Source organism: Balaenoptera musculus, chromosome 13, assembly GCF_009873245.2.
Source record: "Balaenoptera musculus isolate JJ_BM4_2016_0621 chromosome 13, mBalMus1.pri.v3, whole genome shotgun sequence".
NCBI lineage: Eukaryota > Metazoa > Chordata > Mammalia > Artiodactyla > Balaenopteridae > Balaenoptera > Balaenoptera musculus.
In genome coordinates this window covers 60255022-60282752 of record NC_045797.1, presented here as the reverse complement: position 1 = coordinate 60282752, position 27731 = coordinate 60255022, and the positions used below count along the sequence as shown (strand labels likewise).

The 27731-nt window shown below is 40.3% G+C and overlaps 2 protein-coding genes and 1 non-coding gene across 7 annotated transcripts in view; 1 reads left to right on the top strand and 2 right to left on the bottom strand.

The window, feature by feature from the left end:
* PRKD3 (protein kinase D3) overlaps positions 1-1299 on the bottom strand; it is an 83980-nt gene extending 82681 nt beyond the window's left edge. The window contains exon 1 of one of the 4 annotated variants that reach the window (XM_036872466.1): positions 1132-1299. The gene's annotated coding sequence lies outside the window, so the exon portion shown is untranslated. The remainder of the gene's footprint in view (positions 1-1131) is intronic. The other 3 variants (XM_036872469.1, XM_036872471.1, XM_036872470.1) reach the window with 3 other exon arrangements.
* Positions 1300-14722: 13423 nt separating this feature from the next.
* On the bottom strand, positions 14723-14829 carry LOC118906533. Its single transcript, XR_005022515.1, has one exon. It is a non-coding gene; the product is annotated as a U6 spliceosomal RNA (small nuclear RNA).
* Positions 14830-22348: 7519 nt separating this feature from the next.
* Positions 22349-27731, top strand: part of QPCT (glutaminyl-peptide cyclotransferase) — a 30001-nt gene continuing 24618 nt past the window's right edge. The window contains exon 1 of one of the 2 annotated variants that reach the window (XM_036873961.1): positions 22349-22561. In XM_036873961.1, coding sequence (XP_036729856.1) covers positions 22442-22561 — 120 coding nt within the window. In that variant the 5' untranslated portion in view covers positions 22349-22441. The remainder of the gene's footprint in view (positions 22562-27731) is intronic. The other variant, XM_036873960.1, reaches the window with a different exon arrangement.

Sequence of the window (27731 nt, the reverse complement as noted above, 5' to 3'; positions counted from 1 at the left end):
AATCCAGAGTTGTCCTCACAGCCTTAAATTTACTAAGTAAGCTTGATCTAAAGAAAATCACAGTCGCTAAAACTTTAGGAACTGCAGCATTAAGTACAAAGGAGAAACAGTATAAGAGTAACACGCTAACGTTTTCTAGGGTACAAATTACGGTATTTTAAAAGTTTTCGTTTCATTTGCCTCTACAGCTCATTAAGGCTGTGTCGAACAAAGTAGCAGTTCAGGGTGTAACTTATCCTTCCTAATCAAAGATGACACCGATAGTCTTATTTCCTGTGGGGATGGGTGTGGTTGAAGAGACAGTTACGTCCAAGCCATCAATCTGTGTATGGAAAAGTCTGCAGCTCTCACACACGCTGTCGCTCGATTTATACTCGTGCCTGCACACGGCAAGGCCTGTGCTTCTGACTGCGATGACTTCAAATAAAATATCCAACAGGCAATCGAACAGTAGAGTTATTTTTACTGCTCAAAGACGCAGTCGCGCTCCTCAGTGTTTCGTCTTAAGAAAACCCTCCCGGGGATGAGACCGACTCGGAGCTCCGCCGCAACTTGCAAAACTAAAGACTCAGGAAATTGGGGTGGGGGCTTACGTTCTCTAAGCGCCGTCGACTCACTCTTTGCGACGCGTACAAGGTAAAGTGGTGAAAAGAAAAGGGAAAGGCTCATCCAAAATTCGGCAGCGTGAGTGCCGCCGATCTGGCGTTGGGAGCTAGTTGGAAGGACCCGGTAAGAGACTGGGTCCGAGAGGCCGAGCGCGGTGGTCGCCGGCGGAGCGCGACTCCAAGTTGGCGTCGGCGCCCACGCCGGAACTTGGCCCCATATGGCTGCAGCGCCGGCGCCCCCGCTCGCAGCAGCGCCCACCGCCCGCTCCTCCCGCCGCGCGCTCTACCAATTTCCCGCCCAACCCCGGTGGCCGCCGCCCAGCCCCGCGCGGGATCCGAGTCCCTCCGCCGCCGCCGCCGCCGCCGCCGCCGCCGCCGCCGCCGCCGCCGCGTGCGGGTGGGTGGGGGAGGGGAGGCTGCAGCCGCCGCCGCCGCCTCACCCGACGTGCTGGGAGAACAAAGCGGCGGCCGCTGCGGCGCTAACTTTTTCGGTGTCTGTTCCGCTCTCCCCGAAGCGACTACTTACAGAGGCGGGCTCCGCCGGTCGTGAGAAACTACGCGCCCGCCAGCGTCTGGGTCCCGGACCAGGCGCCAGCGAGGCTTCACGCGCCTCGCAGGATCCCGCCCGCCACAGGCGCCCCTTCCTCTGTCCCTCCCTCCGCCCCGTCCCGTCCTGAGGCCCGAGGGCGGGGGGGCAGGGGCGCGCGAGGGGCGGGGGCGCGCGGTCGGCGCGGGGCCTGCCGGGAGCTGTAGTCTCCTCGCGAGCTCCAAGCGGTGGTAGCAGTGCGGGGAAGTTGCTCACTGTCTTGACACCGCGCGCGGGCAACAGGAGCTCCTGGTGCTCTCAGGCTCGCTCTGCACCCTCTGAGGTCCTGGCGTCCCCATGAGCACTGGGGAGCGGGGCGCGACCGTGCACTTATTCCAGTTACGCACTGTACTTGATACCCATTATTGCTACTGAACTGCCTTTTTCTCTTCTGTCGCCCGCTCTGAGGTAGGCGATGGTGGCAAGGGGGCAAGAGGTGACAAGTTGGACACGGGACTTGTAAGGCGTCTACAGTAGAGAGCAGTTTTCACCCTGAGGTATCGTCTCACTTCTCCGCCTGTTTCACTCCCGAGTGTTTGCCCTCCAGCTGGCCGTTTGGCACAGGGGCCCCGGGCGTTCCACACCCAGGCGGATATGTCCGGAGCCCTTCACCTAAAGCGGAGTAAATGGAAGTCTCTGCTTTCAATGTGTTGTGTGTATCCTACTTGTCCATCTTTAAACTCCAGTGTGTCCCCTACCATCAGAGTGAAGTGCAGCCAAGAATCACCGAACCTAGTTTTCCAAGTGACATTGACAAGGGTGACAATGCCGGGTGAAGGGGGACGCGGGTGAGATGAGATTTAGAGGGAAGATACACTAGGTGTTAAATTATACATATTTTATGTGAGAGAAAAGCGTGAGCAGCTGTCACCCATTGTCCCAGAAAAGACCCAGGTCTCCTTATGTCCAAATTTCATCCCCAGTATATTTCAAGTAAATTATATTGAAACAAGCGGATGGGTTGCAGGCAATAATCCATCCATCCCCATGCAGAGGTCGAGGGCAGTTTTTGAGAACAGAGAGAAAAGAAAGCTAAGTGGGTCCCTACTTTTTATACCAAGTCATAAGTCTTACTGGATGTCCCTGGATTTAAACTTAAGTGGGAATTTTAAAATAATTTATATTAAAGACAGGGCAAGTAAAATTCTGTATAACTCTGATCTACTCTGAAGCTATATTTTTAAAAGATGTTTCTGAAACATTTTTGGAAATTAGAAGATACTAATTGTCTCACATTCAGTAATATCTAATTCAGTCTAATTATATTTTGTAGTCTTATTCTGCTATTCTTTTACTTTAAAATTGAAAGTAAATTCACTCAAGTTTCTTTAAAAAAAAAGCAAAAACGAAAAATGCTCTTACCTAACTTTGCCTTTTTCTTCCTTCCACTTCACAACTGACATTTTAGTCCAAACCCAAATATCCTCTCTCAGCAAGATTCCCAGGATCTCATTGGAGCAGTTTACAGCCAGTCCTATCTCACTAGTGACTCCCATTTTCACTCGTGGTCCTTAAAGAGACAGAAGTTACTCTTTCTAGAAGTAACTTTTCTAAATGAAGCAAGCTGCTATTTTACAGAGGTGCAAGGATTTGTGTGTATGAGAATATATATATGTGTATATACATATACATATATATTATATGTACATATAAAGATATACATTTACATTATATATACACATACATATGGTCATTTCATTTCCACTTTTCCACTTCTCTTTTTAAAAATGAAATCATCGCCTTTCAAATCACTGAAAGGTGAATCTTTCAATAATACATTTAAGTGTAAGACTGTCTTTGTACCTGTAATTTTTTTGCTTGACATGAACTACAGTTTCCTCAGGACATTCCATTCCTATGCCAAGAGCACTGAAGGGTAAAGATTAGGTTTAATACGTGCATGTGAGATTTTTATCCTTGAGAGAAAATATAATCAGAATGACCAAGATGGAAAAGATTTTTCTTCTTGGTGCTTTCTGAAAACTAGGAGCTCAGTGTTCCTCTTCTGTGACTGTAGTTGCAAATCTTGCCCTAGAGTTACTGCCCCCACCCCTTGTACTTAATGGTTAACAACACAACCATTCACAAGTGTTATTTAATAGAAGCAAAGAAAGTCAACACTGTTGTGACCTAAGGTAGCAGAGTTCCTTAATTCAGAATCCTAAATGCAGAAAAACATGATTTGTTAAGGCCCCACTGGAAGAAATAGTCATTATTTCAAAACTTGAGGTGGTTTTAATTTATAGAACGTGATTACTGGAAAATTATTTTGGTTTTGTGTCTTTCTTCATGACCTTGAAAGATAGGTGAAAAATTCAGAAAGCATTTGGGTATCAATATAGAGTTAGTAAAATAGTTATTGGAAAAAATGCTTCAGGATCTATTTCTTTTTCAGCAGAGATATACTTGATATATTCTTCAAAATGTCCTTCCTCAGTTTCCACTGCCACTACCCTGGTCCAGACCCTCCATATCTGGATTGCTGCAAGAGATTTTCGTTGGTCTTCTAGACTAGGATGAACTATTATACCCTTGGAACTCTCTTCTCTGATTTGCAGGCTGTCAATAATTGTTCTGTGCTCTGGTAGCCCTTGATGGATAACTCTCATATCACTTATCACATTTGATTGTGGATTGAGTATATAGCAGATCCCCCTGCGCTCCCCTTATCTGCCCTTCCCCTTACTGAACTTGTAGAAGCCCATAGTCTTCTGCTTGGATATAACCCCTACAGATAATATCTATATCTAATATTCATTATATTATATGAACACCAGCTCTGGGCCAGGCACATTCATCCATTTTTTTATAACTTTCTCTGTTGATTCCATATAACACCTCCCTTTTCTTTATTTGCACTTATATGTAGCTTTATATACTTTACTATTTGATTATATATTATGTTATCAATATATGCAAATATATTTATATTTGCATATTTATATATACAGATATATTTATAACATAGTGTCTAATCAAAGAGAGGTGTGGTGAGGTTGGTTTGACTAAAAGGAGAATTAGAAAACTCTGGTAACTAAAAGGAGCGGTTACTGCCTATGTTCTACCTAGGATTTCATATGGTGTCCTTAAAATTTAATATCAGGTAATTTGCAATAAAAAAACAATTACCTTGCTCATCCACAATAATTCCTGTTTATCTTTGTGGTTGCAAAGAAAGAGGTTTCCCAAGAAAGAGGAGGTAATGTACAAATGTGCTTCTGGATTTCATTCTAATTGAGTATTAATTAAAAACCTCTGCTTGAAATACTGTAAACTGGTTATAATATATTTAAAAAGCCAATTGAGAAAGAGAATAAAGGTGCTACAGACCTGGGTAGGGAGCCGGTATTAAAATTAATTTTTGTACCATCATTGAGCAGAGCAGCAGGGTTAGGGAAGTGGGCCCCCCCTCACTCACAGTCTGGAAGCTACACCAGCCCTGAGGAGCCATCTGGAAGGAATGGGTTGGAGTAGGACTTTGAAGACGGAATCCAACCTAGGCTCTGCCAATTAGCAACTGCTTGTTACTTCATCTCACTAAGAATCGGTTTCTTTACATATGAGATAAGGGGAGATCATTACTCACCCCATAGGGTTGTGTGAGAATTAAATGAAAAAAAAATGCATCGAATGCACTACACCTGTAATGGGCATTAAAGGTAGTCTGCCTGAGGATGCATTGTGAGCTTACCTTTTATCAAGCTGTGTGACCATGGGCAAGTTAACCTCTATGTGCTTCAGTCTCATGACTGTTAACTTGGTTTATAGTAGTCCTTCCCCCATGAGTTGTATAAAGACTAAATGAGCTAACACATGGAAAACATTTTTAAAAACTCACATGGTGAATGCTCAGTAAATGTTACCTATTATTACTCATGTTGAAGAGTTAGAGTTCTTACATCGCCACATCTCCTCCTGTTGTGGCAGAACAGAGAAAGAAAAGTTGCTGAGCTTGAGTGTATGGAGGGAAATTTAAAATAATAACAAAGAGTTTAAAAGGAACAGGAATCCCTATGGCTATACAATAAATTCCTTTTCACTTCATCAAAGGAAGATCCTCAACTGACCAGAAACCATCACTGCAACATTTTCTACACTAGTAGTTTCATGTGTTCCAGTGCAGGATAAAATCACTGAGCAGTTTTATGTTTGGTGGTTTTATTTTTAATATAGTTAGACTATAATGACCTGAACATTTTACTATAAATTGTACTCTGATCATGACACCTCAAATTTCAAAATCTCAAGTCTTTCCAGAAAAAATTATGACTATATAACCCTAGACTTTGCATTGTATCATAGTCACTTAAATGATGATGATGGAGTGTTTAGCTGAAAGCTGATTGTTGTTAATTTAGTTTGTCTTTTTTCCCTAGATTCTCCTTGAAACATTACAGTCCTTGATGTGTTGATTTAATAAACATTTTTGAAAGGCTACTATGTGCAAGACAACTGATAGGATCTGTAGATGAAACAACTCCTGTTCTCAAGAATCTAAAGTTTATTAAGTGAGATATGTGAAAATCTATTAAACAGAGAAGAGAGTAAAATAAATAAGTAGGAGGCGAAATAAGCAGGAAATGTCAGAGAAATACAAGACATAACCCCTGACCTGGGGAAGCCTAAATGCATACAAAGAGAGGATTTTAGCTGGGCTTTGAAGAAAGAATAGGATTTGGAAATATGGGGGAGAGGAATGGGAGAAAAAAATTCTAGGTAGAAGCCACAGTTGAAAAGGTGTGAAAACATGGGCCACATTTGCGGATCAAATAGTTAAGCTGAGCCATAGGATTTTCTTTTTCTCACACAGCTTTTAAAAAAATGAGAAATGATTCACAAACTATAAGTTCACTTTTTAAATGTGTACAGTCTACTGGTTTTAGTATATTCACAAAGTTACACAACATCACACTACCTAATTTCAGAATATTTTCCTCACCCCAAAAAGAAACCTCATACCTGTTAGCGGTCCCTCTCCAGTTCAGACGTGGTGGGTCCACCCACCCAGCTCCCAGTGGAGTCACAGGTGCTTGCTGTTGGAAGCCCCTGGGTGGGCAAGCACAGGATGGTGAGTGGGGTGGGGGTGGGACACTGGCACGGCACCTGCTGCATCTGCTGCACGTGGCTTCAGTCTCTGTCTTACAAATCTGTATCTCTAGCCTCGATCTCTTTCTGCAATCCCTGGAATGTTCCACAGAGAGACCACAAATTCAAAGTGTCCCTAAATGAACTCACCTTTCCTTGAAACCTCTTCCTATTTCCACTCTTAGTGCTTAGTACTAACATCTGTTTGGTCATCCAAGACAGAAACTTCTTAACTCCTTTTCCCTGTTCTCCAAATCCAGTTGGTGACCAAGTCCCATCAATTTCATACCATCACATCTCTGTGTTGTATGCCCTTTCTTCTTTTCCATGACTGCTGTCTCAGTTCAGGCCTTCATTAGCTCTCACCTGATCTACTGAAATGACCGTTTAAGAGATTTCCCTGCTTGAATCTTCTCTTCTTGAATCCACTATCCACTCTGCCATCAGAGTGATAGTTCTAAACTGCAGAATTGATCATATGATTTCCTGAGCCTAAAATTCTTCAATAGCTAACCAATGTCTTTATTGTGCAGACTTTTTAACATGGCATGTAATGTACCTCCTCCTGCTTTCTCTTAATGCTACTCCTCATTCCTCACATACCTACCAACTTAACCAGTGGTGGACTGCTGGCCATTCCCCAGTGTATTTTTGCTCAAGTGATACCTGTCTCCCCCTTTTCTACCTGGTAAGCAATTCCAAGACTCATTCAGTTCAGTCTGTCCTCTATGTCACCTTTCCTGTCTACTTCAGTCAGATGGGAATAGCCATTCCTTTCTTTGTGCTCCAAACTTGTCCCTTTCATATTTATTTATTTATTATTGAAATATAGTTGATTTACAATGTTGTGTTAATTACTGCTGTACAGCAAAGTGATTCAGTTATACACACATACACATACACACACATATATATAGAGAGAGAGAGACATTCTTTTCTGTGTTCTTTTCCATTATGGTTTATCATAGGATATTGAATATAGTTCCCTGTGCTATACAGTAGGACCTTGCTGTTTATCCATTCTATATATAAAAGCTTACATCTGCTCACCCCAACCTCCCACTCCATCCCTCCCCAACACCCTCCCTCTTGGCAACCACTGGTCTGTTCTCTATGTCCATGATTCCAAACACATTCCTTTCATAGCTCCTGTGATACTTTTTGGCACAACTCTCTTACTAAACTGTAAGCTCCTAGAGAGCAGGGGCCATACCTAATTTCCTATGTCCCTTGCAGAGTGCCTTGCACAGTCTTAGTGTTCCACAGACATGGTTAAATACTAGACATCTGGGAGTCATTGCATAGAACGCAGAATGCAGATATGAGAAGGGATGAAATTACCCTGCAGGAAGACCAGAGGCAGGAATTACATTTACTGAGGTCCTATGATGCTGAAGGAGGCATGATTCTAGGCTTAATTCTGTCCTTTTCACTAATCATATGAGGACTGAAGAAGGTCCATCCTATTTGGCAATAATAAGTTTATAATTTGTTGACTCTGGTGAGAGAAGTGCCAGGAGAAAATTGAGGGCTAAAGCCAAACTGCAATGAATTTAGGAGACAAACAGAAGATAAAAAGAGGACATAGAGAGTACACTGGCAGTTCTCAGATTTCAAGGACCAATAAATTTACAAAAAAACAGACTGAGTTGCCAACTTCTTGTTTTACCAACAGAGAACATTAAAATAAAGCAAGACCTCAAAATCACTAATCCTTAGGGAAATGCAAATCAGAACTACAATAAGATACTGCCTCATACCCATCAGGATGACTACTGTCAAAAAACAGAAAATAACAAGTGTTGGCAAGGATGTGGAGAGATTGGAATGCTTATGCACTGTTGATGGGAATGCAAAATGGAATGCTGCTATGAAAAACGGTATAGCAGTTCCTCAAAAAATTAGAAATGGAATTACCATGTGATCCAGCAATTCCACTTCTGGGTATATATCCAAAAGAACTGAAAGCAGGGTCTCAAGGAAACCGCTGACAAAATGAAAAGACAACCTACTGAATGAGAGAAAATATTTGCAACTGATGTGTTAACTAAGGGGTTAATATCCAAACTATATAAACAGCTCATACAACTCAATATTAAAAAAAACCGATTAAAAAATAGAAGACTTGAATAGACATTTTTCCAAAGAACACATACAGATGGCCAAAAAGCACATGAAAAGATGCTCAACATTGCTAATCATCAGAGAAATGCAAATCAAAACCACAATGAGATATCACCTCACACCTGTCAGAATGGCTATCATCAAAAGGTCTATAAATAACAAATGTTGGTGATGATGTGGAGAAAAGGGAACCCTCATACGCTGTTGGTGGGAATGTAAATTGGTGCAACCACTATGGAGAACAGTATGGAGGTTTCTCAAAAAAAACCCCTAAAAATAGAACTACCATATGATCCAGCAATTCCACTCCTGGATAAAACAAAAATACTAATCTGAAAAGATACATGCACCCCAATGTTCATAGCAGCATTCTTTACCGTTGCTAATATATGGAAGCAACCTAAGCATCCATCAACAGATGAATGGATAAAGAAGGTGTGGTATATATGTATACAATGGAATATTACTTAGCCATAAAAAGAATGAAATTTTGCTATTTGCAGCAACATGGATGGACCTGGAGGGTATTATGCTTAGTGAAATAAGTCAGACAGAGAAAGACAAACACTGTATGTTATTGCTTGTATGTGGAGCCAAAATATAAAACAAATGAATGAATATAACAAACCAGAAACTACTATGTATAAAATAAGCAAGCTACAAGGATATATTGTACAGCATAGGGAACATAGCCAATATTTTCTAATAACTTTAAAAGGAGCATAATCTATTAAAATATTGAATCACTATGTTGCACATCTGAAACTAATCTAATATTGTAAATCAACTATACTTCAATTTTTTAAAAAAAGGCAGGGTCTCAAAGAGACCCATGTTCATAGCAGCAAAAGCCACCCGTGGATGGATGGATAAGTAAAATGTGGTATATACATACAATTGAATATTATTCAATTAAAATGAAGGAAATTCTGATACATGCTGCAACATGAACCTTGAGGACATCATGCTAAGTGAAATAAGCCAGTCACAAAAAGATAAATACATCCAAGGCAATATATGATAACTTGTTGAGTATTTACATATGTGCTAAGCATTTTATACTCAATATCTTCTTTAATGTAAACAACATTACCAGGAGTTTAAATAGTAGGCATTGCAAATTCTACCCATAATTCTCCCTTATGAAAACCAAATAAATAGATTACTCTCAAAAAAAAAAAAAAGACAAATACTGTATGATTCTATTTACATGCGATACTTAGAGTAGTCAAGTAGTCAAATTCATAGAGACAGAGGTAGAATGATGGTTGCCAAGAGCTGGAGGGAAGAGGGAATGGGAATTATTGTTTAATGGGTCCAGAGTTTCAGTTTTCCTAGATGAAAAGGGTTCTGGAGATGGATGAGGTGGTAGTTGCACGACATTGTGAATATACTTAAAGCCACTGAACTGTAATCTTAAAATGGTTAAGATGGTCAATTTTATGTTATGTGCATTTTGCCACAACTAAACAACAACAGAGCATGACAGTAAAAAACAAACTCAGGAATCTACACCAATTATTATGTTAATTAAGAATATGTAGCATCAAATACAAAGGAAGAGTATAAGAATAAATAAAGCTTTTGATTAAATGCAATTACTTTATTTATTTTTTTAAAAGGAATTCCTTTATTTTTATTATTTATTTATTTATTTATTTATTTATTTTTGGCTGTGTTGGGTCTTCGTTTCTGTGCAAGGGCTTTCTCTAGTTGCGGCAAGCCCGGGCCACTCTTCATCGCGGTGCGCGGGCCTCTCACTATCGCGGCCTCTCTTGTTGCGGAGCACAAGCTCCAGATGCGCAGGCTCAGTAGTTGTGGCTCACGGACCCAGTTGCTCCTTGGCATGTGGGATCTTCCCAGACCAGGGCTCGAACCCGTGTCCCCTGCATTAGCAGGCAGATTCTCAACCACTGCGCCACCAGGGAAGCCCCTACTTTATTAATAAAACATTTTTTTTCCCTTAATTTTCTCGTTTTGTAACAGACTAAATAAGCATAGTCATGCACAGGCATTAATATGGAACTGACATTTGAGAACTAATGCTGTTCATTATATTAAAAATGGAAGTGAAGGGAAAAAGGGCAATAATTAAAGAAGGTAGCAGGGTCAAGGGAAGATCATTGCTGGCCGTTATTGGTTAAGCTGTACTATTAGGTACTATGATGAGTCACATATTTCGTCATATTTCTGGCAGGCACTACTTTGAATTATCATAAGGTATTTGTTTTTAGACATTCAATATTTTATTGAGAACTTAGTATGCTGCCAGGTCCCTGATCTTGTAAGGATTATATTATCAAAGCCTTTTACACATAAAAGCATATGCTAAAGGTGTGTGTGTGTGTGTACTATAAAATAGTAGTGTTAAGTAATGCTGCATAACTTAATAAAGATGAACATGAAATACCAGCACACAGAGATGTATGTAATCAAGCTATTATCTAGCTACTATATCATGTTTCCTTCATATTTTCAGTCTCTAAAACTCCTGAATAATAATTTTTACTGTATCCCATATATATATGGCATGGTCCTGAATGCCATGTATTTCCTGTCTGAGCCATTAGCTTGCTTTCTGATTGGTGTTCAATTTCTCTATTCTAAGAGTAGAATTGAAAGGAAGGGACAATTTTGGGGGTGTGGGAGGGATGGATTGGGAGTTTGGGATCAGCAGATGCAAACTATCATATATAGGATGGATAAACAACAAGGTCCTACTGCATAGCACAGGGAACTATTCTAAATATCCTGTAATAAACCATAATGGAAAAGAATACAAAAAATAATCTCTATATATATGCATAACTGAATCACTTTGCTGTACAGTAGAAATTAACATGACATTGTAAATCAGCTTAACTTTAATAAAATAAATTATAAAAAGAAGAAAGAACGGGACCATTTTGACTCAGAGGAGAATGAAGATGCCCAGTTCTCTTACAGCCACTTCCTTTGCTTATGAAATTTCCTCCCAGCATGCTTTCTCAGATTACAGTTTTGCTTCTTCCTAGTTTGTAATTTATATTTTACCCTGGACTATTAGAAGGATTTTCTTTGAGGACTAAAAAAATATATCATGAAAGGCAATTATTCAATCTCTTTTGCTTTTTTTACAGATCTCTAGATTCAAACTTTAGTGTTCACCATAATAGATATATGTGACTTTCTGAGTGAAAACCACAGAAGATCAAGGTTTGGCTAGCGACAGAAGGGGATTAGTTTTACTAAAATTATATGCTGAATAATTTAAGCTCCTTTTAAAGGGAAATTTAGGTACACTATTGGCCTGGTGCTGATGATGAGCTCTGTTGAAATGCTTTTCAAAACATTAAAATTGAAGGTGAGTTAGTTCATCTAATTTATTACAGTCTGAACAATGGAGTATATATAAACAGTAGGGTTGAAAGGATTTTTTATGACCACAATCTGTACTGCCTTAGAATTACGAAAATACTCAAAATACTTTGCTAATGTTTTCAGATACATAAATAAAGCAAACAGCATACGTTCATCGTATCCTAAATTTAGGCAAAAATAAAGATATATATAGGAACATATGTGGTTTAAGGCAGAATTTGGGTTACGGTATTATGTTGCCACTTTCTATTATTATTATTAATAACTACTTGTGGCATTGTCAGCTTGGTTTTTTTAATGACTGCCGCTGTTTTCTGTGAATCTGTGTCATTTTTATTTGCTTTCTTAACGTTCTATTTTTGAATCCTGTGGAAAGAGATTTTAGAGGCTTTCTTCCTCTTTCATTTGAGACTGCTGGGCTTAACTGAATCTTAAAAACAAGCATTTTTGGGGGGGGTATGACTTGAAAATTACTCTTCAAACGATTGTTCTTTCATGAAAAGTCAGAAAGGGCCTAATTAACAATCACAATGAATACTGCTTCAAGATTACAAAATTGAGAGAAAGAGTGCTTTTACAGTTAAATCTGATTGTGGTCTGTGTAGCCTGATCAGTAGAAAAACCTCACAATTTCCTATCATTAAAACATAGATAAATAGGATGTAATACCTCAGAAAACCCGTAAATGACCCCAAAGCAAATGACAACTAAGTGCTTTGGTCTTGACTTTGGATTATATTAACTTACATTTTAGTATTTAATTTTTTTTGAGAAAAATCCACTTTTTCCCCTTCTAATACCTACGGTATTAGACATCTGTTTAAAGGAGAGAAAGCAATACAAAATGAGTACTCTGCTTAAAACTTGGAAATAAAATAATTTCAAAAGGTGTCTGGTTTTACACTCAGTAAACGCTTACCTCAACATACTCAAAATTAGATTTTACCACCTGCTTAAATTTTCTCCTTTGAACCTGGAAAAGCCTGTAGGTTAAAATGTGCTGCCTGCAGTGAGTTGACTTTGCATGCCCCTGGGGAGGTTCTGTAACCTCCCTGTGCTTGAATTTTCTTAACAGTAACACTGAGGACAATAATATCTCTCATCGTACGAATTTATAAGAATTAGAGGATCTTGAAAAACATATTATTGACACACCTAACCTCTTTGATCATATTTTCAACTTACACCATAAAAATTTAGCTAGTAACTTTGAATGGAAACAAGTTCTCGAGCTAACAGCTTTTTGTCTTCCACGTATTATCATTAATAGATTCCAGAAATTGGTGCCTTTTCACCTATTTGATCCTATAAGGTACAAAAAAAAAAGACAGAATTTTTTGAATAAAAAGTGAAAATGTATACACTATGTATATATAGTTTCCATTAACAATCAGTTGCTTGAACCTTCACATTACAGTCAATTTTGGGAGTGTGTAGATCAGAGCTGTCTATTCTGTGAGCTGTAAAGAGATGATGTTTCTCTTTGGTTCTTCATCTTTTGATTCTCTTTGCCCTCATCTCCTTGAACGGATTAAAATTCCTTACTAGAGATTCATTTCTTTTTTTTTTTTAATTTATTTTTGGCTGTGTTGGGTCTTCGTTTGTGTGCGAGGGCTTTCTCCAGTTGCGGCAAGCGGGGGCCACTCTTCATCGCAGTGCGCGGGCCTCTCACTATCGCGGCCTCTCTTGTTGCGGAGCACAGGCTCCAGACGCGCAGGCTCAGCAGTTGTGGCTCACAGGCCTAGTCGCTCCACGGCATGTGGGATCTTCCCAGACCAGGACTCGAACCCGTGTCCCCTGCATTGGCAGGCAGAGTCTCAACCACTGCGCCACCAGGGAAGCCCTAGAGATTCCTTTCTATGGATCTTAAAGACTTTTGGTTCTCAGAGCCCACAGAGAAAAACTGGTTTAAAAAAAAAAAAAAAAAAGCAGTACAAAATTAGTAAAGGAGTGAAAAGAATTTTGTTTGGGGCCAAGATTAGTGTTGGTGAAAGGAATCAGGGTTTATGGGGAATGTTCTTCTTCCCTTCTTTGAGGGGTGCATAAACTGTTATTCTGAAGGGCTGGGAAGGGAGAAAAGCAGAGGAGAGATTTTTTTCTTAACTTTTGTTGCCACCTTGACTTGACCTCTGATCTGGTGAAAGGAGTTGGGAAGATTTGCAGGAAATCTGGATTCCTGAGATTTCTAGGGAACAGCAAAAGTCTGACTCTGTACTGCGGAAGCAAACATTTTAATTTTTTACTCCATTTTTGAAAGCGGTGGTGGACAGATGTGGGCAGGGATATAATGTGGGCCTCTTTATATTCTCTGTGGTTTTTGCTAATGTATTTCTCAGAGTGTGTGATTAATGCAGTGGTTCTCAGCCCTGCTAGAAATCACCTGGGGAGTTTTAAAGAAACTTGATGTCTGCACCACAGACCAGGCTAATCATATCAGAATCTCTAGGGGTGACACCCAGGCATCTTTTTTTTTTTTTTTTGTAGACAGTCTTGATGTGTTATCTTTATTTTGTATTTCATGGTGTAAAACCAGTGAATATAACTAAAGTGTTAGTGGACTGGATGAAAAGAAACTGGTTATTAGGCAAGAACAGGGGTTGTAGTTACCCATGACTACTTTTAGCTATGCAGATTAATATATTCTGCAGGTTTACAGCTCAGCACCTTCACCTTTTTTCACTGGTATTTCATGTAAGGCTTCAACCACTGTAATTTTTGCTGATGCCGAAGCTTGTCCTTGGGAATTGGATGCATGGCACTCATATTCTCCGGCATCTTCCTTACTAAGAGGAGATACCAGCACTCAGCCAGTTACTTCATGCTTTTCTGGGCCACCCCGGGTCTGAATGGCCAGGTTGCCTCGGTCACCAGGCAAGAGTTCTGCTCTTTGAACTCCATAGTGACCCCTTTTAACCTTGCTCCAGATGAGGGCAAGGGTTGGGATTCCGATGACCTCGCAGCTAAAAATACGGAACGCTTCACGAATTTGCATGTCATCCTTGCGCAGGGGCCATGCTAATCTTCTCTGTATTGTTCCAATTTTAGTATGTGTGCTGCCGAAGCAAGCACCAGGCATCTTCATTTAAAAAAAAAAAAAAAAGCTTTTTAGATGATTCCAATATGTAGTTAAAACCATTGGCTTAATGTTTTAGTTCTCCTGGGTAAAATAGCATTAACACAGGAGTTATCAAATGTTTTACTCCTTTACATTAGTAACAGTTATTGAGGGCCTCTAATAGCTTTTGTTTACATGGATTATGTCTATTAATATTTATTGTATTGAAAATTAAAACAGGCATTTTATAAATATTTAATTATGGATTTATTTTAAAACAACAAAAGCATTACAAGTTAATAACACATTTTTATGAAAAAAATTGTTACGCTTTCTAAAACATAAAGGATTTCATGAGAAGATTGGCATTTTTTAACATTTAAAAAATGTTACTGACTTACTAGAAAACAACTGGATTTGTTTATGCATTCAATCTGCTATGACATGTTATTTTGGTTGAAGTATATGAAGAAAATGCAGCCTCACATGGACATGTAGTAGGAAAAGGAAGGAGTATTTTAATCGCCTCTTCAGATAATTATGGATAATCTTTTTTGTTATTGAAACAAAACATGACAAATAATAATGTCATAAAAGTTAGTTGTAATGCAGAATCTGAAACTGTATAAATAAACATTTTTACTCCATTACATTAAAATCCATTGGTCTGTCTTATACTTTGAATGGACCTTTTCTCTGTGATTGGGCATGGAACATTTGGAAAACATTGGTTCACTGAGTTATACAGATATTCCAAATGTTGAACACTTTATTATAAATTATTTTAAAAATCACATTTGTTAAAATAACTGACTTTGTCAGAAAAGTTGTTACATGTCAGGAAACTGTCAAGCTTATGGTAGCAGATACAAGTTTTCCAAAATTCCAGTTTTCACTTGAAAGATGCAGTTTTATCATTGACAACAAATACTGTCATTGTCCTTGAAGGCCTAGGCACACTTTATTCATTTTCAAACAAATGTCTGCCAAATAGTCAAGTCTGAATAATCAGGATATCAGTCAATTATTCTTTCAAGTAAAAGTAGAATATTATGAAAAAAGCAGGTAGCTCATCTCACATCTCAAATAATTGTACACGTGCTTTCCCTTGAGACAATATTTGTCCTTCAGTATGTAGCATCTGCTAGAAGTACTTTATTTGTATCTCCCATTTTGTCATGCGGAATATTAAAAGATTCATAATCTCAACATCTGCTTCCGGTCAAGATGGAGTAACAGACTGGATTTATCATTTTATCTTCAAATATATATATCAAACAGTGATGCTCAAATACTGGAAAACAGACATCATAGGAGAGTCATAAAAGAAGGAAAACAAATGAGATGAGCTGGATGCTTTCCCCATCTTGCTGTCTTGAGAGATTTCCCAGGTTGGAGGAATCCAACCAGAGCTGGGTGGTCTCTATTAGACTAAAAGACAGAGTTGAGAACTTGGGAAGGTCAAGTGGCTAGAATTTGCAGAGTACGGGAGGAGAGAGAGGGAGCTTCCAGGAGAGAGCGCTTCAGGGATCAGTAAAGGTTTCTCCATAAGTCTTCAGCTGAGTACAGATCAGCACATGCATGTGAGGAAACTACTCAAGGTGGGGAAAGATCTACTGAAAAAGAGCAAGCATAACAAGCCCGAGAGCACAGATAAGGAGTATTTTGTGTTTCCACCAGTCAGAGTGGAAAAGCCTCAAAATACCAGGGCAAAAGTAGAATATCCAGAGAGTATCACTTCTGTAAAGTGTCAAATTATACCAGGATTACAGGCTGCTCTGCTCCAGTCTAAGAAAACTGGAAAGCAAGCCTCCAGAGGACCAAACTATTTCCAACTCAACTGTGTTTCAGAACAAAGATCAAGAATATTTAAAGGATGCAAATATGCCCAGCACCTCCCAAAAAAGTAAAATTCACATCTGGTATCTAATAAAAAAATTACCAGGCATGCAAAGAAGTAGGAACCCATAATGAGGAGAAAAACCAATCAATAGAAGCAGACACAGAGATGACACAGATGATAAACTGGCAGACAAGGATATTAAAACAGTTGTCGTAACTATATCCCATATGTTCGAGAAGGAAGAAGAAAGGTTGAGCATGTTAGGGAGAGATATGGACGGTTTAAAGAAAATCTAAGTCAAACATCCAGGGCTTCCCTGGCAGCGCAGTGGTTGGGAGTCTGCCTGCCAATGCAGAGGACACAGGTTTGAGCCCTGGTCCGGGAAGATCCCACGTGCCATGGAGCAACTGGGCCCGTGCGCCACAGCTGCTGAGCCTGCGCTCTGGAGCCCATGAGCCACGGCTGCTGAGCCCGCATGCCACAACTACTGAAGCCCACGGGCCTGGAGCCCATGCTCCGCAGCAGGAGAGGCCACCGTGGTGAGAGGCCTGCGCGCTGCGGCGGGTAGTGGCCCCCGCTCGCTGCAACTGGAGAAAGCCGCACGCAGCGGCGAAGAACCAATGCAGTTAAAAATAAATAATAAATAAATAAATTTAAAATTAAAAAAAAAAATCCAGAGAAAGAAAAAAGCTCGTCTGGGATGAAGAGAACATTGAATGGAATTAACAACGGTAACAACAAAGATTAGGCACTGCAAAAGAAAATATTAGTAAACTGGAAGACACAGGAATAGAAACAATACAAATGAAATAGACAAAGAAAACACAGGAAAAATAAACAGAAAACTGGTGAACTGTTGAAAAGCTTCACACAACTTAATATGTGTGTAATTGGAGTCCCCAAACCAGGAGGGGGCATAAAAATACTTGAAGAAATAATGGCTAAAAATTTTCCAAATTTGATGAAAACTTAAAACCCACTGATCCAAGAAATTCTATGAACTCCAAGCACAAGAACATAAAGAAAATTCCACCAAGGCATATCATAATCAAATTAAAAACTGGGATAAAGAGAAAATCTTAAGACAGAGGCGCGTTACATGCAGAGGAACAAAGATTAGGATGACAGCTGATTTCTCATCAGAAACAAAGCAAGCACGAAGACACTGGAGCAACATCTTTAAAGTACTGAAAGAAAAAAATCGGTCAACATAGAATTCCATGCTGAGAAAAGATATCTCTCAAAAACAAAGGCAAAATAAAAAATTTATTATCGGCATACAGAAATCACCACCACACCTGCACTACAAGAAATGTTAAAGGACATACTTTATGCAGAAGGAAAATGATACCAGATGAACATATGCATCTACACAAAGGAAGGAAAAAAGAAGACTTAAAAAGCCCCTTATTTTAACAATCTCTTTGAAAGATAATTTTTTTATGCAAAGATAATAATAATGTATGGTGGGGTTAATAACATATTTATAAGTAAATATCTAAATACCATATTTAGAAGTAAAATATCTGACAACAATAGCACAAAGACTAAGAGGGGAAATAGAAGTAAACTATTTTAACATTCTTGTACTATACACTAAATGATACAATAATTCTTGATTGTATATAGTGACACATTAAAGATGTATACTATAAATCCTAAAACAACCACTAACAACAAAACAGAGGTATAGCTTTACAAGCTAACAAAGGAGATAAAGTAGAATAATAAACAACAATCAGTTAATCCAAGATAAACGAGAAAAAGTGGTAAAAACAAAGAACAGATGGGACAAATAGAAAACAAACAGCAGAGTGGTACATTTAAACTTGGCCATATCAATAGCCACAGTAAGTATAAATAGTCTAAATTCCCCATATAAAAGCCAGAGGTTTTCCAATTGGATAAAAAAAACAAGACCTAACTGTATGCTACTTATAAGAAGCCTACTTTATTTGTAAAGAAGAAAACAGTTTAAAAGTAAAAAGGACTGAAAAAGATACACCATGCTAATGCTGATCAAAAGAAAGTTGGAGTGGCTATATTCATATTAGGAAAAAAGTAGATTTCAGAGCAAAGAATTGTTACCAAATAAAAATGGGTCATTTCACAATGATGAAGGGGTCAATTTGTCAAAAGGACGTTGCAATCCTAAATATTTATGCACTTAATAAGAAAGTTTAGAAATACATGATATAAAAATTAATAGAACTGAAAGAAGTAGGCAAATCCACAATTATAGTTAGAGATTTCAACACCACTCTGTTAGTAATATATACAACAAGTAGACAGAAAATCAGATATTGTATGGAAGATTTGGGGAACATGATCAGCTACCTTGACCTAACTGATATTTATACAACACTCTACCCAATAACAGCAGAATACACATTCTTTTCATGTCAGAACATTTACCAAGATGGATCATATTCTGGGCTATAAAACAATTCTCAAAAATTTTTAAAGGATTCATCCATACCAGGTCCACTCTCTGACCAGGATGGAATTAAATTTGAAATCAATAACAAGAAGATATAAGGGAAATCCTCAACTATTTGGAAACTAAATAACATAATCTAAATAACCCATGGGTAAAGATGGATATGAGTAAAGATAGATATGTTCATTCTCTTGATTGTGATGATGGTTTCATGGGTGTAAACATATGTTAAAACTCATCAGATTGTATACCTTAAATATGCACAGTTTAACATATTCTAATTCTATCTCAATAAAGCTGTTAAAAAAAAGACATGTGCTCAAAGGTTGAGATTTAATAATAACCACAATTTTTATTTCTTCATCAATGATATTGTTAAGTGAGACTGGCTCTTTTTCTTTTCTTTTGTCTTTCTATCTCTTTTTTCTTTTTCTTTTTTTTTACTGTGCAGGGCAGTGAAGTAGGTTTTTTTTTTTTGAATAGTACAATTTTGTGTTCTGTCTTGATAAGTGCTAAGGTGCCAGAAGTTTTACCCACTATTGCTTTAGCAACATCAGTGCAAAGTTAATACAGTAAAAAAGTAAAACTTGCTTTTGTATTATTGTAAAAATTGATTTGACCTTGCAGACATCCAAAAGGGTCTTTGGGAATCCCCAGGGGTCAATGGATCACATTTTGAGAACTACTGTTTTAATACAACTTTCTGGTTATTACTGCTTTAGTCCAATAGTGTCTCTTTAAAGGTAAGACTAGGTCTATGAAAATCCTGCCACCAAAACTGCATGGGTAAGACCTTTATTAGCAGTTGAGTCCTTAATGTGCTTCAAATCACAGTATAGAATCTATAACATAATAAAGATGATAACCATTCCACCTGTGACTAATGCTATCACTGCATACACAAATAATTTTTTTCCATGATGAAAAATGGGGCCTGCGGTTGTTTAGTTAAATGTAATAGTCATGGGTTATCTTCCATATGAAGAATGTGAAGACAGAAAAAGCTGTAGTAGGGAAAAAAATAGCAGATAGAAGGCATTTCTGAAAGTCTCCAGAATGAAGGAGGAGAGAAAAGAAGAATGAATGAAGAAAAGGGGAAGGGTATATTTAGGGTATAAGGCATAAGAAAAGATAAAAATAAAGAAGGAAGGGACACATAAATAGAGAATTGTATTGGATTTGCAGATTTATGGAAAGTTGTCAGAAAAGCCCGCCTGTGTCAAAAACAATTTACTAAAATCAGTTTCACGTACTATGCAAAATGTTTTAGATGTATGGGATACATTACACGGATACATGAGTGGTGGATACAGAGATGTGCTGTTCATATTCCCTTCAGCGAAGGACTCTGCTCCAGCTGTTGGAGTGTCGCTGGCAGACAGCCTCTAGCTGTCAGCTCCTTTGGCTGCAGAGAACTGCTTATAGGAAGTCACCCCACTGAGGTGAGGGTACAAAGCTTCAGCCATTTGGGGTCACTGTGGGACAAGTCTGACAGGCGCTTTCAGCTCCAGGGCGCTCCATGGGGCTGGGTGAAGGTGTGGAGGAGGAGGCCGCTTCCCGGCTGACTCTTCCCTCTGCCCAGTCTGGTTCCTCCTTCTCTCTCCCACAGGGGTTTGTCCCGAGGGCACTCCCTAATACACATCCTGAATGCTAAGCTCTGTTTCAGAGTCTACTTCCTATAGATCTCAAACTGCAACAGCATCTTACTGACTTAAATATAATCAAAATTGGAGAAGACTGGGGAACTGTAGGCAATGGAAACTAATTATCAAAATTACGTGTTAACCTTTTAACTCAATCATTTCTGTATTTCTCGTTTTGAATTGCTTATACTTAGCATACTATCTTTAACATTTTGTTTCATGTAGGTTTGCTATTTCCACCTTCCCTTTCTTATAGAAATCACACTGTGGAAAGATAAAAAGCTAATAGGATAAGAAAAACAATTACGCTGTTTCTTACCCAGCCACTCAGGAAACCCACAATTTCAAGGTTGGCCTAAGCAGCAAAAGAGGAAAAATATATTGGAAGATGTGATAGTGGTTTTGTTCTGAATACATACCAATGGAAAATTCTGAGGTGGTCCGATGATCAGAACTGACCATGGATGTACTAAAGAAGCTATTTAATTTTGTTTGAGCCGGAAGATTTGAATTGTTACTCAAAATTCTCAGACATGAATAGGATTAGCAATTTTGAACATCAGGGAAGTGTGTTTTTCCATCCTGTCTTCCTCCATAGCTCCAGAGGAGGGCAGACAGTATTCTCAGGTCAGCCCTCTCCCTTTTTAAATTTACTCTTATAGCCAAGCCTAAGGTGAGCCTTCGGGCTGACTGCATTACCTTCAGACTTTTGCTGTCTGGCAAATAGGTCTGTTTCAGGGTCCTTGTTTTTTTTCGGGGATCTATATGTTACTAGATGACTCATGGCAAGCCACACCCTGATCCTTAGTGTGGAAGAAAAAGAGGATGGTGAAGTAATTGTCCAGACAACTTAGACTGGAAAGGTACAGACCAAACTGAGATAGCGTTTTGTTTCTAGGATTATCTTGATAACAGTGATCTTTGATGTTACAAAGTAAATACAGTTGTATTTAGCTTTTCCTTTGGAGGGCATGGATTCCACTGTGAACATTTTAGATTTCATTTATATCAGATAGTTACTTCAACCATACTTCTCAGCTTGGGAGTATGATAGTCTGTCTCCTATAAGGCAAGGTAACTATCTGTGAGAAAAAAAAGAGAAAAGATATGATGGACTGTTATAAAGGAAATATTTTGAGGGTTCCAGTTCAGGCTCTGTTTCCTCATCTGTTAAATGGGATTAATACCTACCTCACATGGTTAGGAAGGGTTAATATGGGAACATAGGAAAAGCACCTAGGACAGTGGCTGGTACAGAAGTATCCGGTAAATATCGATCCCTAGCCACCCCTTCTTAATGAGCTGTAGGAAAAGAATTCTTAACCTCACAGGGTTTGATGAACCCTCCCTCCCCTTTCTATTCCCAGTCATGGCAGTGGAGATCATAAAAATGCTTCTTCCATGTCTCTTCCCTCCTTCCTTTCTTCCTCTCCTAGACAAGGAAGTGGCCGTCTCTGTTCCCATGGATTCGGAAGCTTGTGCCTCTCAGGACAGCCCAGACCCCGGGTTGCTAAGGTGGTGGGTGGTGGTGGAGAGCTGCGGCTTCGGCCTGCGCAGCGCAGTGGGGCGGCGACCGGGAGGCGATGGGGAGGCGGGCGCAGTCGACCCAAGGGTGGAGAAGGGGGAAGGCGAAGGACGCGCGTTCCCGGGCTCGTGACCGCCGGCGGCTCGGGAAACCGGCGCCAGAGAGCCCAGGAGAGATGGCAGGCGGCGGGGACCTGCGCGTCGTGGACACCCTCCGCCTGCTGCTGCTGGTGGCCGCCCTGCCCCTGGTGTCCCGGGGGGTCAGTCGGGGAGCGGCAGACTGGACCCAGGAGAAGGTGAGGGGCTGCTGCTGGGCGATTGTACCTGGGAGGCTCTTGCGGGTGCGGGGACTCAAGAGTCCCGCGACCCCCACCTAGGTAGGATGGGAGGTGGGGCAGAGCCGAGGTCCCCGGCCCCTGCACCCCGAGGAGTCGGGGCTCTGCGTCCTCGCTGGCCGCGGGGCTGCTTTGGAGATGCCACGGGAGCTGGGTGATGTCACCGGCCTCCGCTCGGCTGCGGTCGGATGCGGGTACTGACAGGCACAGGAAGTGTGATTCGCCTGCGGTGGCGGAGCCGGGAGGTGAGGGCTCATCGCCGCGCCGCCGCCCGCTCGGGACACGCGAGGCCAGCGGTCTCTGCGCTCCCGGCCGCCGGGGTGCTGGGCGCGTCTGGCGGTGTACCCACCGCTCCCTCGCCGCGGCATCCAAGGAAGCCCTCCCGACGCTGAGGTTTCCATGCAGTCTCAGCACGGTCCTGTGTCACTGTCGGTCTGTTGTAGATTTTTAAGCGGATCAGCTCCGAACGAAGGAGCTTAACTGGAGACATGCTTTAATTTAAATATATATATATATTTCTCAAAAGACAGTAAAATGCAATTGCCAGGGAAATGTATAGAGTTGGAGATTTCACATAAGGAACTTAGGATAAAAGTGATTGGCATGTTCCCTTTGTGTGAAGTATATAGGTTCACAATTATTTCCCTTTCTTGTGTAACAGTTTTGAAACCCTGAAATTGCTAGAGACTTAAGCAAAGGTTAATGGTATTGGAGTAAATGGTATACTTTTAAAGATACTAAGAAAAGCAGCAACGTAAAGGGATATAAACTTTGACAGTGTTGTTGAACAGATCTTTTAAATGCTTACAGTCTGCCAGCATTGATTCACAGCTTGGAAATACAGGACATAAGGTGAATGCATAGGCCCTCTCATGGTCCACATGCCCCTCCTGCCCAGCCACAGGCGATGTGTGTCTGAAATAGCCCACTTCAGCTCTCTGGGTGATACTTACAGCTTCACCATTCAAGGGCCACAACAATGCCCCACTCACACATGGACACCACTAGCCACAGGGAACCTGGGGAGGATGAGGGTAGTCAACCCAAGAATAACTTCATTATAAGAAAAGCTTCCTTTGCTGTGCAAAAGCTTTAAGTTTAATTGGGTCCCATTTGTTTATTTTTGTTTTTATTTCCATCACTGTGGAGAAACAGTATGGAGGTTCCTTAAAAACTAAAAATAGAACTACCATATGACCCAGCAATCCCACTACTGGGCACATACCCTGAGAAAAAACCATAATTCAAAAAGGGACATGTACCACAATGTTCATTGCAGCATTGTTTACAATAGCCAGGACATGAAGCAACCTAAGTGTCCATCGACAGATGAATGGATAAAGAAGATGTGGCACATATATACAATGGAATATTACTCAGCCATAAAAAGGAACGAAACTGAGTTATTTGTAGTGAGGTGGATGGACCTAGAGTCTGTCATACAGAGTGAAGTAAGTCAGAAAGAGAAAAACAAATACCGTATGCTAACGCATATATATGGATTAAAAAAAAAAAAAGGTACTGTTGAACCTAGTGGCAGGACAGGAATAAAGACACAGATGTAGAGAATGGACTTGAGGACATGGGGTTGGGGGGGCGGAGGAGGGGAAGCTGGGGCGAAGTGAGAGTAGCATCGACATATATACACTACCTAATGTAATGTAGTGGGAAGCAGCCGCATAGCACAGGGAGATGAGCTCCGTGCTTTGCGATGACCTAGAGGGGTGGGATAGGGAGGGTGGGAGGGAGGCTCAAGAGGGAGGAGATATGGGGACATATGTACGCATATGGCTGATTCACTTTGTTGTAGAACAGAAACTAACACAGTATTGTGAAGCAATTATACTACAATAAAAATCTATTTAAAAAAAATCAGCAAAATCTTAGCAAAAGAGAAAAGAAAGAAAATCTTCCCATGGGGATTCAGCACAGACTTAAATCTTCTCCTTCCTGACCAGAAATTGGGAAGGGGCATTAACTACTGGAATGTGGAGCCACCAAGTGTGTCTATGATACATGGAAATGAATGGGACTAAATGAGGTGGGGACTGTTTGAAGGAGCTGCTCTGAAGGGATCATTTACAGGCAGGATGTATTTGTGGGTGGGAGAAGGTGCTGGATTCTTACAATGTTTTAAATGAATGAGACTAACTTTTGAGAAATGTCTTTTAAAGAACGAATCCCTTTTATATTTAAGAAACTTCTGATCACTTTTCTATTGGGAAATTGTTTCCTTTAAAGTGGTACAAGCTAATGAAGCAAATGACAAAATCAACCATGACAGTTCCTGATTTCTGGTTCCCCCTGCCCTCCCTTTCTCTCCAGGCTTTCATAAAGTCCTCCAGATGTCACGTACAGTTTGCAGCCTGGGGAATGAATTAATCCACACTAAAATATACATGCCTTCCTGCTCTGAATGGCATTTAGCTATTTTATTCATGTGGGGTGTGCCCTTGGCACACTGGTCTGCCGAAAGGTGAGGTGTGGTAAAGGAGGCATTGATTTTGAAATCCATTTTCTTTGCTTTGAAATAAAGGTGTGTCTCTAACAGTGGGATCTAATATGTAAAAACAGTTCAACCCTAATTTTTGGTTGTGTTTAGAAGACTGTGATTTGCTTATTTGAAACTTGTAAACATTGTTTTCCATAGAAGTAATATTATAAGTTGTTAGATTCACAGGTGGGCCCACAGGTGTATATTTAGGGGCATTGGCATCTGGGTACCAGGATTCTATATATAAGCATCTGACTTGAATCTCACTGTGCCCCTGTGAGGAGGGTACATTCATCCCCAATTTACAGATGAGGAAACTTGACCACCATTACAGCAGCGAACTGAAGAGCCCTCATCTTTCCTTAGTTTAACTATCCCTTTATTATTATTATTATCCCCTTATTATTATTATTATTGTTTCCAAACTTTATCGTAAAGCTGGGACCCAACATATTTTAATTGGTAGAATTTTCCTTTATTATTCGAGTCATATTGAGGGTGGAGGGACAGATTTTTTGAACAGAGGAAACTTGAACAGGAAAGTTGGCCTCACCTAAAAGTCCTCCTCCAGGGTAGTTCTGGAGGACAATTACTGCTCTCACAGCATTTCACATTCTTCTGCTTCTGGAGCCACATATATTCTAAAAAGTCTTAGGGTTCCCCTCCTCCATGGTTCTAAAATTTCTTAGCCATCTACCCCTCTACCCATCATGATTCTTATGAATCATGAAGCAGCAATGGAGACTCCAAGGAAGGGACAGGGGGTCAGTGGTAGCCTGGGTATTGGTGGTAGAGGGAGAAAGAAAATGTGCCATTTTTGAGCTTCTACCATCTGGCAGGTAAGTACTATGACATCCATTATACAGATAAGGAAACTTTTCCTAGTCACAGCTAGTAAGTGAGGGAGCTGTGATTTGGCCCTAAATTGTTGTTTTCAAAGCCTGCACTACTTTGCTTTTAGATAGAGGGCTGGTAGCCTTTAAAGAAGACAGAACTTTATCTTATTCACTTCCCAGCTGTTCCACAACTGCATTTGTAATATCAGTGGCATCTGACACAGAAAGAGTTCAGTAAATACTGGCTGGGTTGAATTTGCAGTAGACACAGGTGTTAATCTGAGTGCTGTCTGGGAGACGCTCATATGGGATGGAAACTAGAATTGAATTGGCTATGCTTCTGTAATGTTCTCCCTTTAATTCAATGGTTTGGGACCTCAAATTCCTCTGCAAGCTGGGCCAGCTCTACAAATTATGTAATTAAACTCCTCTTTGGCCTGGCACCATGTGATTAGTCCAGAGGAGATGCTGTAGGATATCTGGGTCACACTTTTTTAGCTGAAAGATTCTTGTCACCCAGAGCAGACTTATCGTCCTTTCTGCCTGGATGAAAGACAAGGCAGGGGCTGTAATAGAGACTCATTCCTCTGAGAATGCCTGTACCAATAGAAAATTGTCTCATGCCCTTTTAAAACTGAAATAAACCTAGAATAATTTGGGGTTGGCAATTTAACATTGGGCTCAACATAGTTTTGCCTCATTTGTTTACTCTCCTCATGCCCAGCCCACACTTTCTTTCCAGGTTTCCCCTCTTCCTCCTTCCTCTCAGCTCCACATAGATTTTTAGACTTATTGGATTTTGAGAGTCAGCCGCCATAAAAATAGAATGGATGCCATTTAGTTTGGAAAAAGCGAATGCTTTTCCATTCAGGGCTTTAATAAATATCAATAGAAAGGCTTAAGTAATTAACTGAGTGTGACTGTTTCCCCTTCTCTATCCATCACTGATTGGGAAGCTTTTAATCTCTGTGATTTCACAGGGGCATCTTTATTCCCAGGGAGGCAGGGTGAAGGAGGGCACTTTACTGAAGTATGTTCATTAAGTGGGTGAGCCCAGGAGATTGAGGATCAACACAGGTAAGTATCTGTATCCAGGAGCACTGATGGGCCTGTCTGCTGAGCTTACCCTTTATTCATCCATTAAGCATTTTTTGGTGCTATTTGTCAACTATGTTTCATCGACGATATCTGTTACAGGTAGAGATGCTGGAGGGTTATTTATTTTGTTCCCATTTTTTCTTAAATCTCTTATGAACTCTTTCAAGCCTCCATAAATCACCTATTTATATCTATCTTCTTATTTCTTCCTCCCCGTCCTTATTGCCCAACATCTCGGGGCTCACGGGAATTTCCTTGGCCTCCTGTTTGGCTCACCAATTGTTGGACTGTACCCCGCAGGCCTGCAAGCCTTGTAGTTGCCTAGTTTCAAGGCCAGAGAAAGAGCCCGGTGACAGTGACAGAGACATTGATGATTTATTGGACAGGGGAATCTTACACGTCCAAAACAAAGGGTCCTGGAGTGACACTCCACCCCACTGGGCAGGTGGCCAGTGAGGGGGAGGTCATGGCAGCAATCTTTAATATAAATTGCCCATTTACACATCAGCTGGATTTCCTTTCACTTTGGACATGGAGTGAAGGACCACAGTGACCAGGTAGGTTCTGGGATGGAGGAATAGATAGTAAATAGAACAGGAGCCCCTGGCCAAACAGCCTTTGACACAACAGTTCTCGATTGTCACAACGACTGCTGGGCCAACTCAACTCTAAATCATCACAAGCATCGACTCTCGGAAATTCA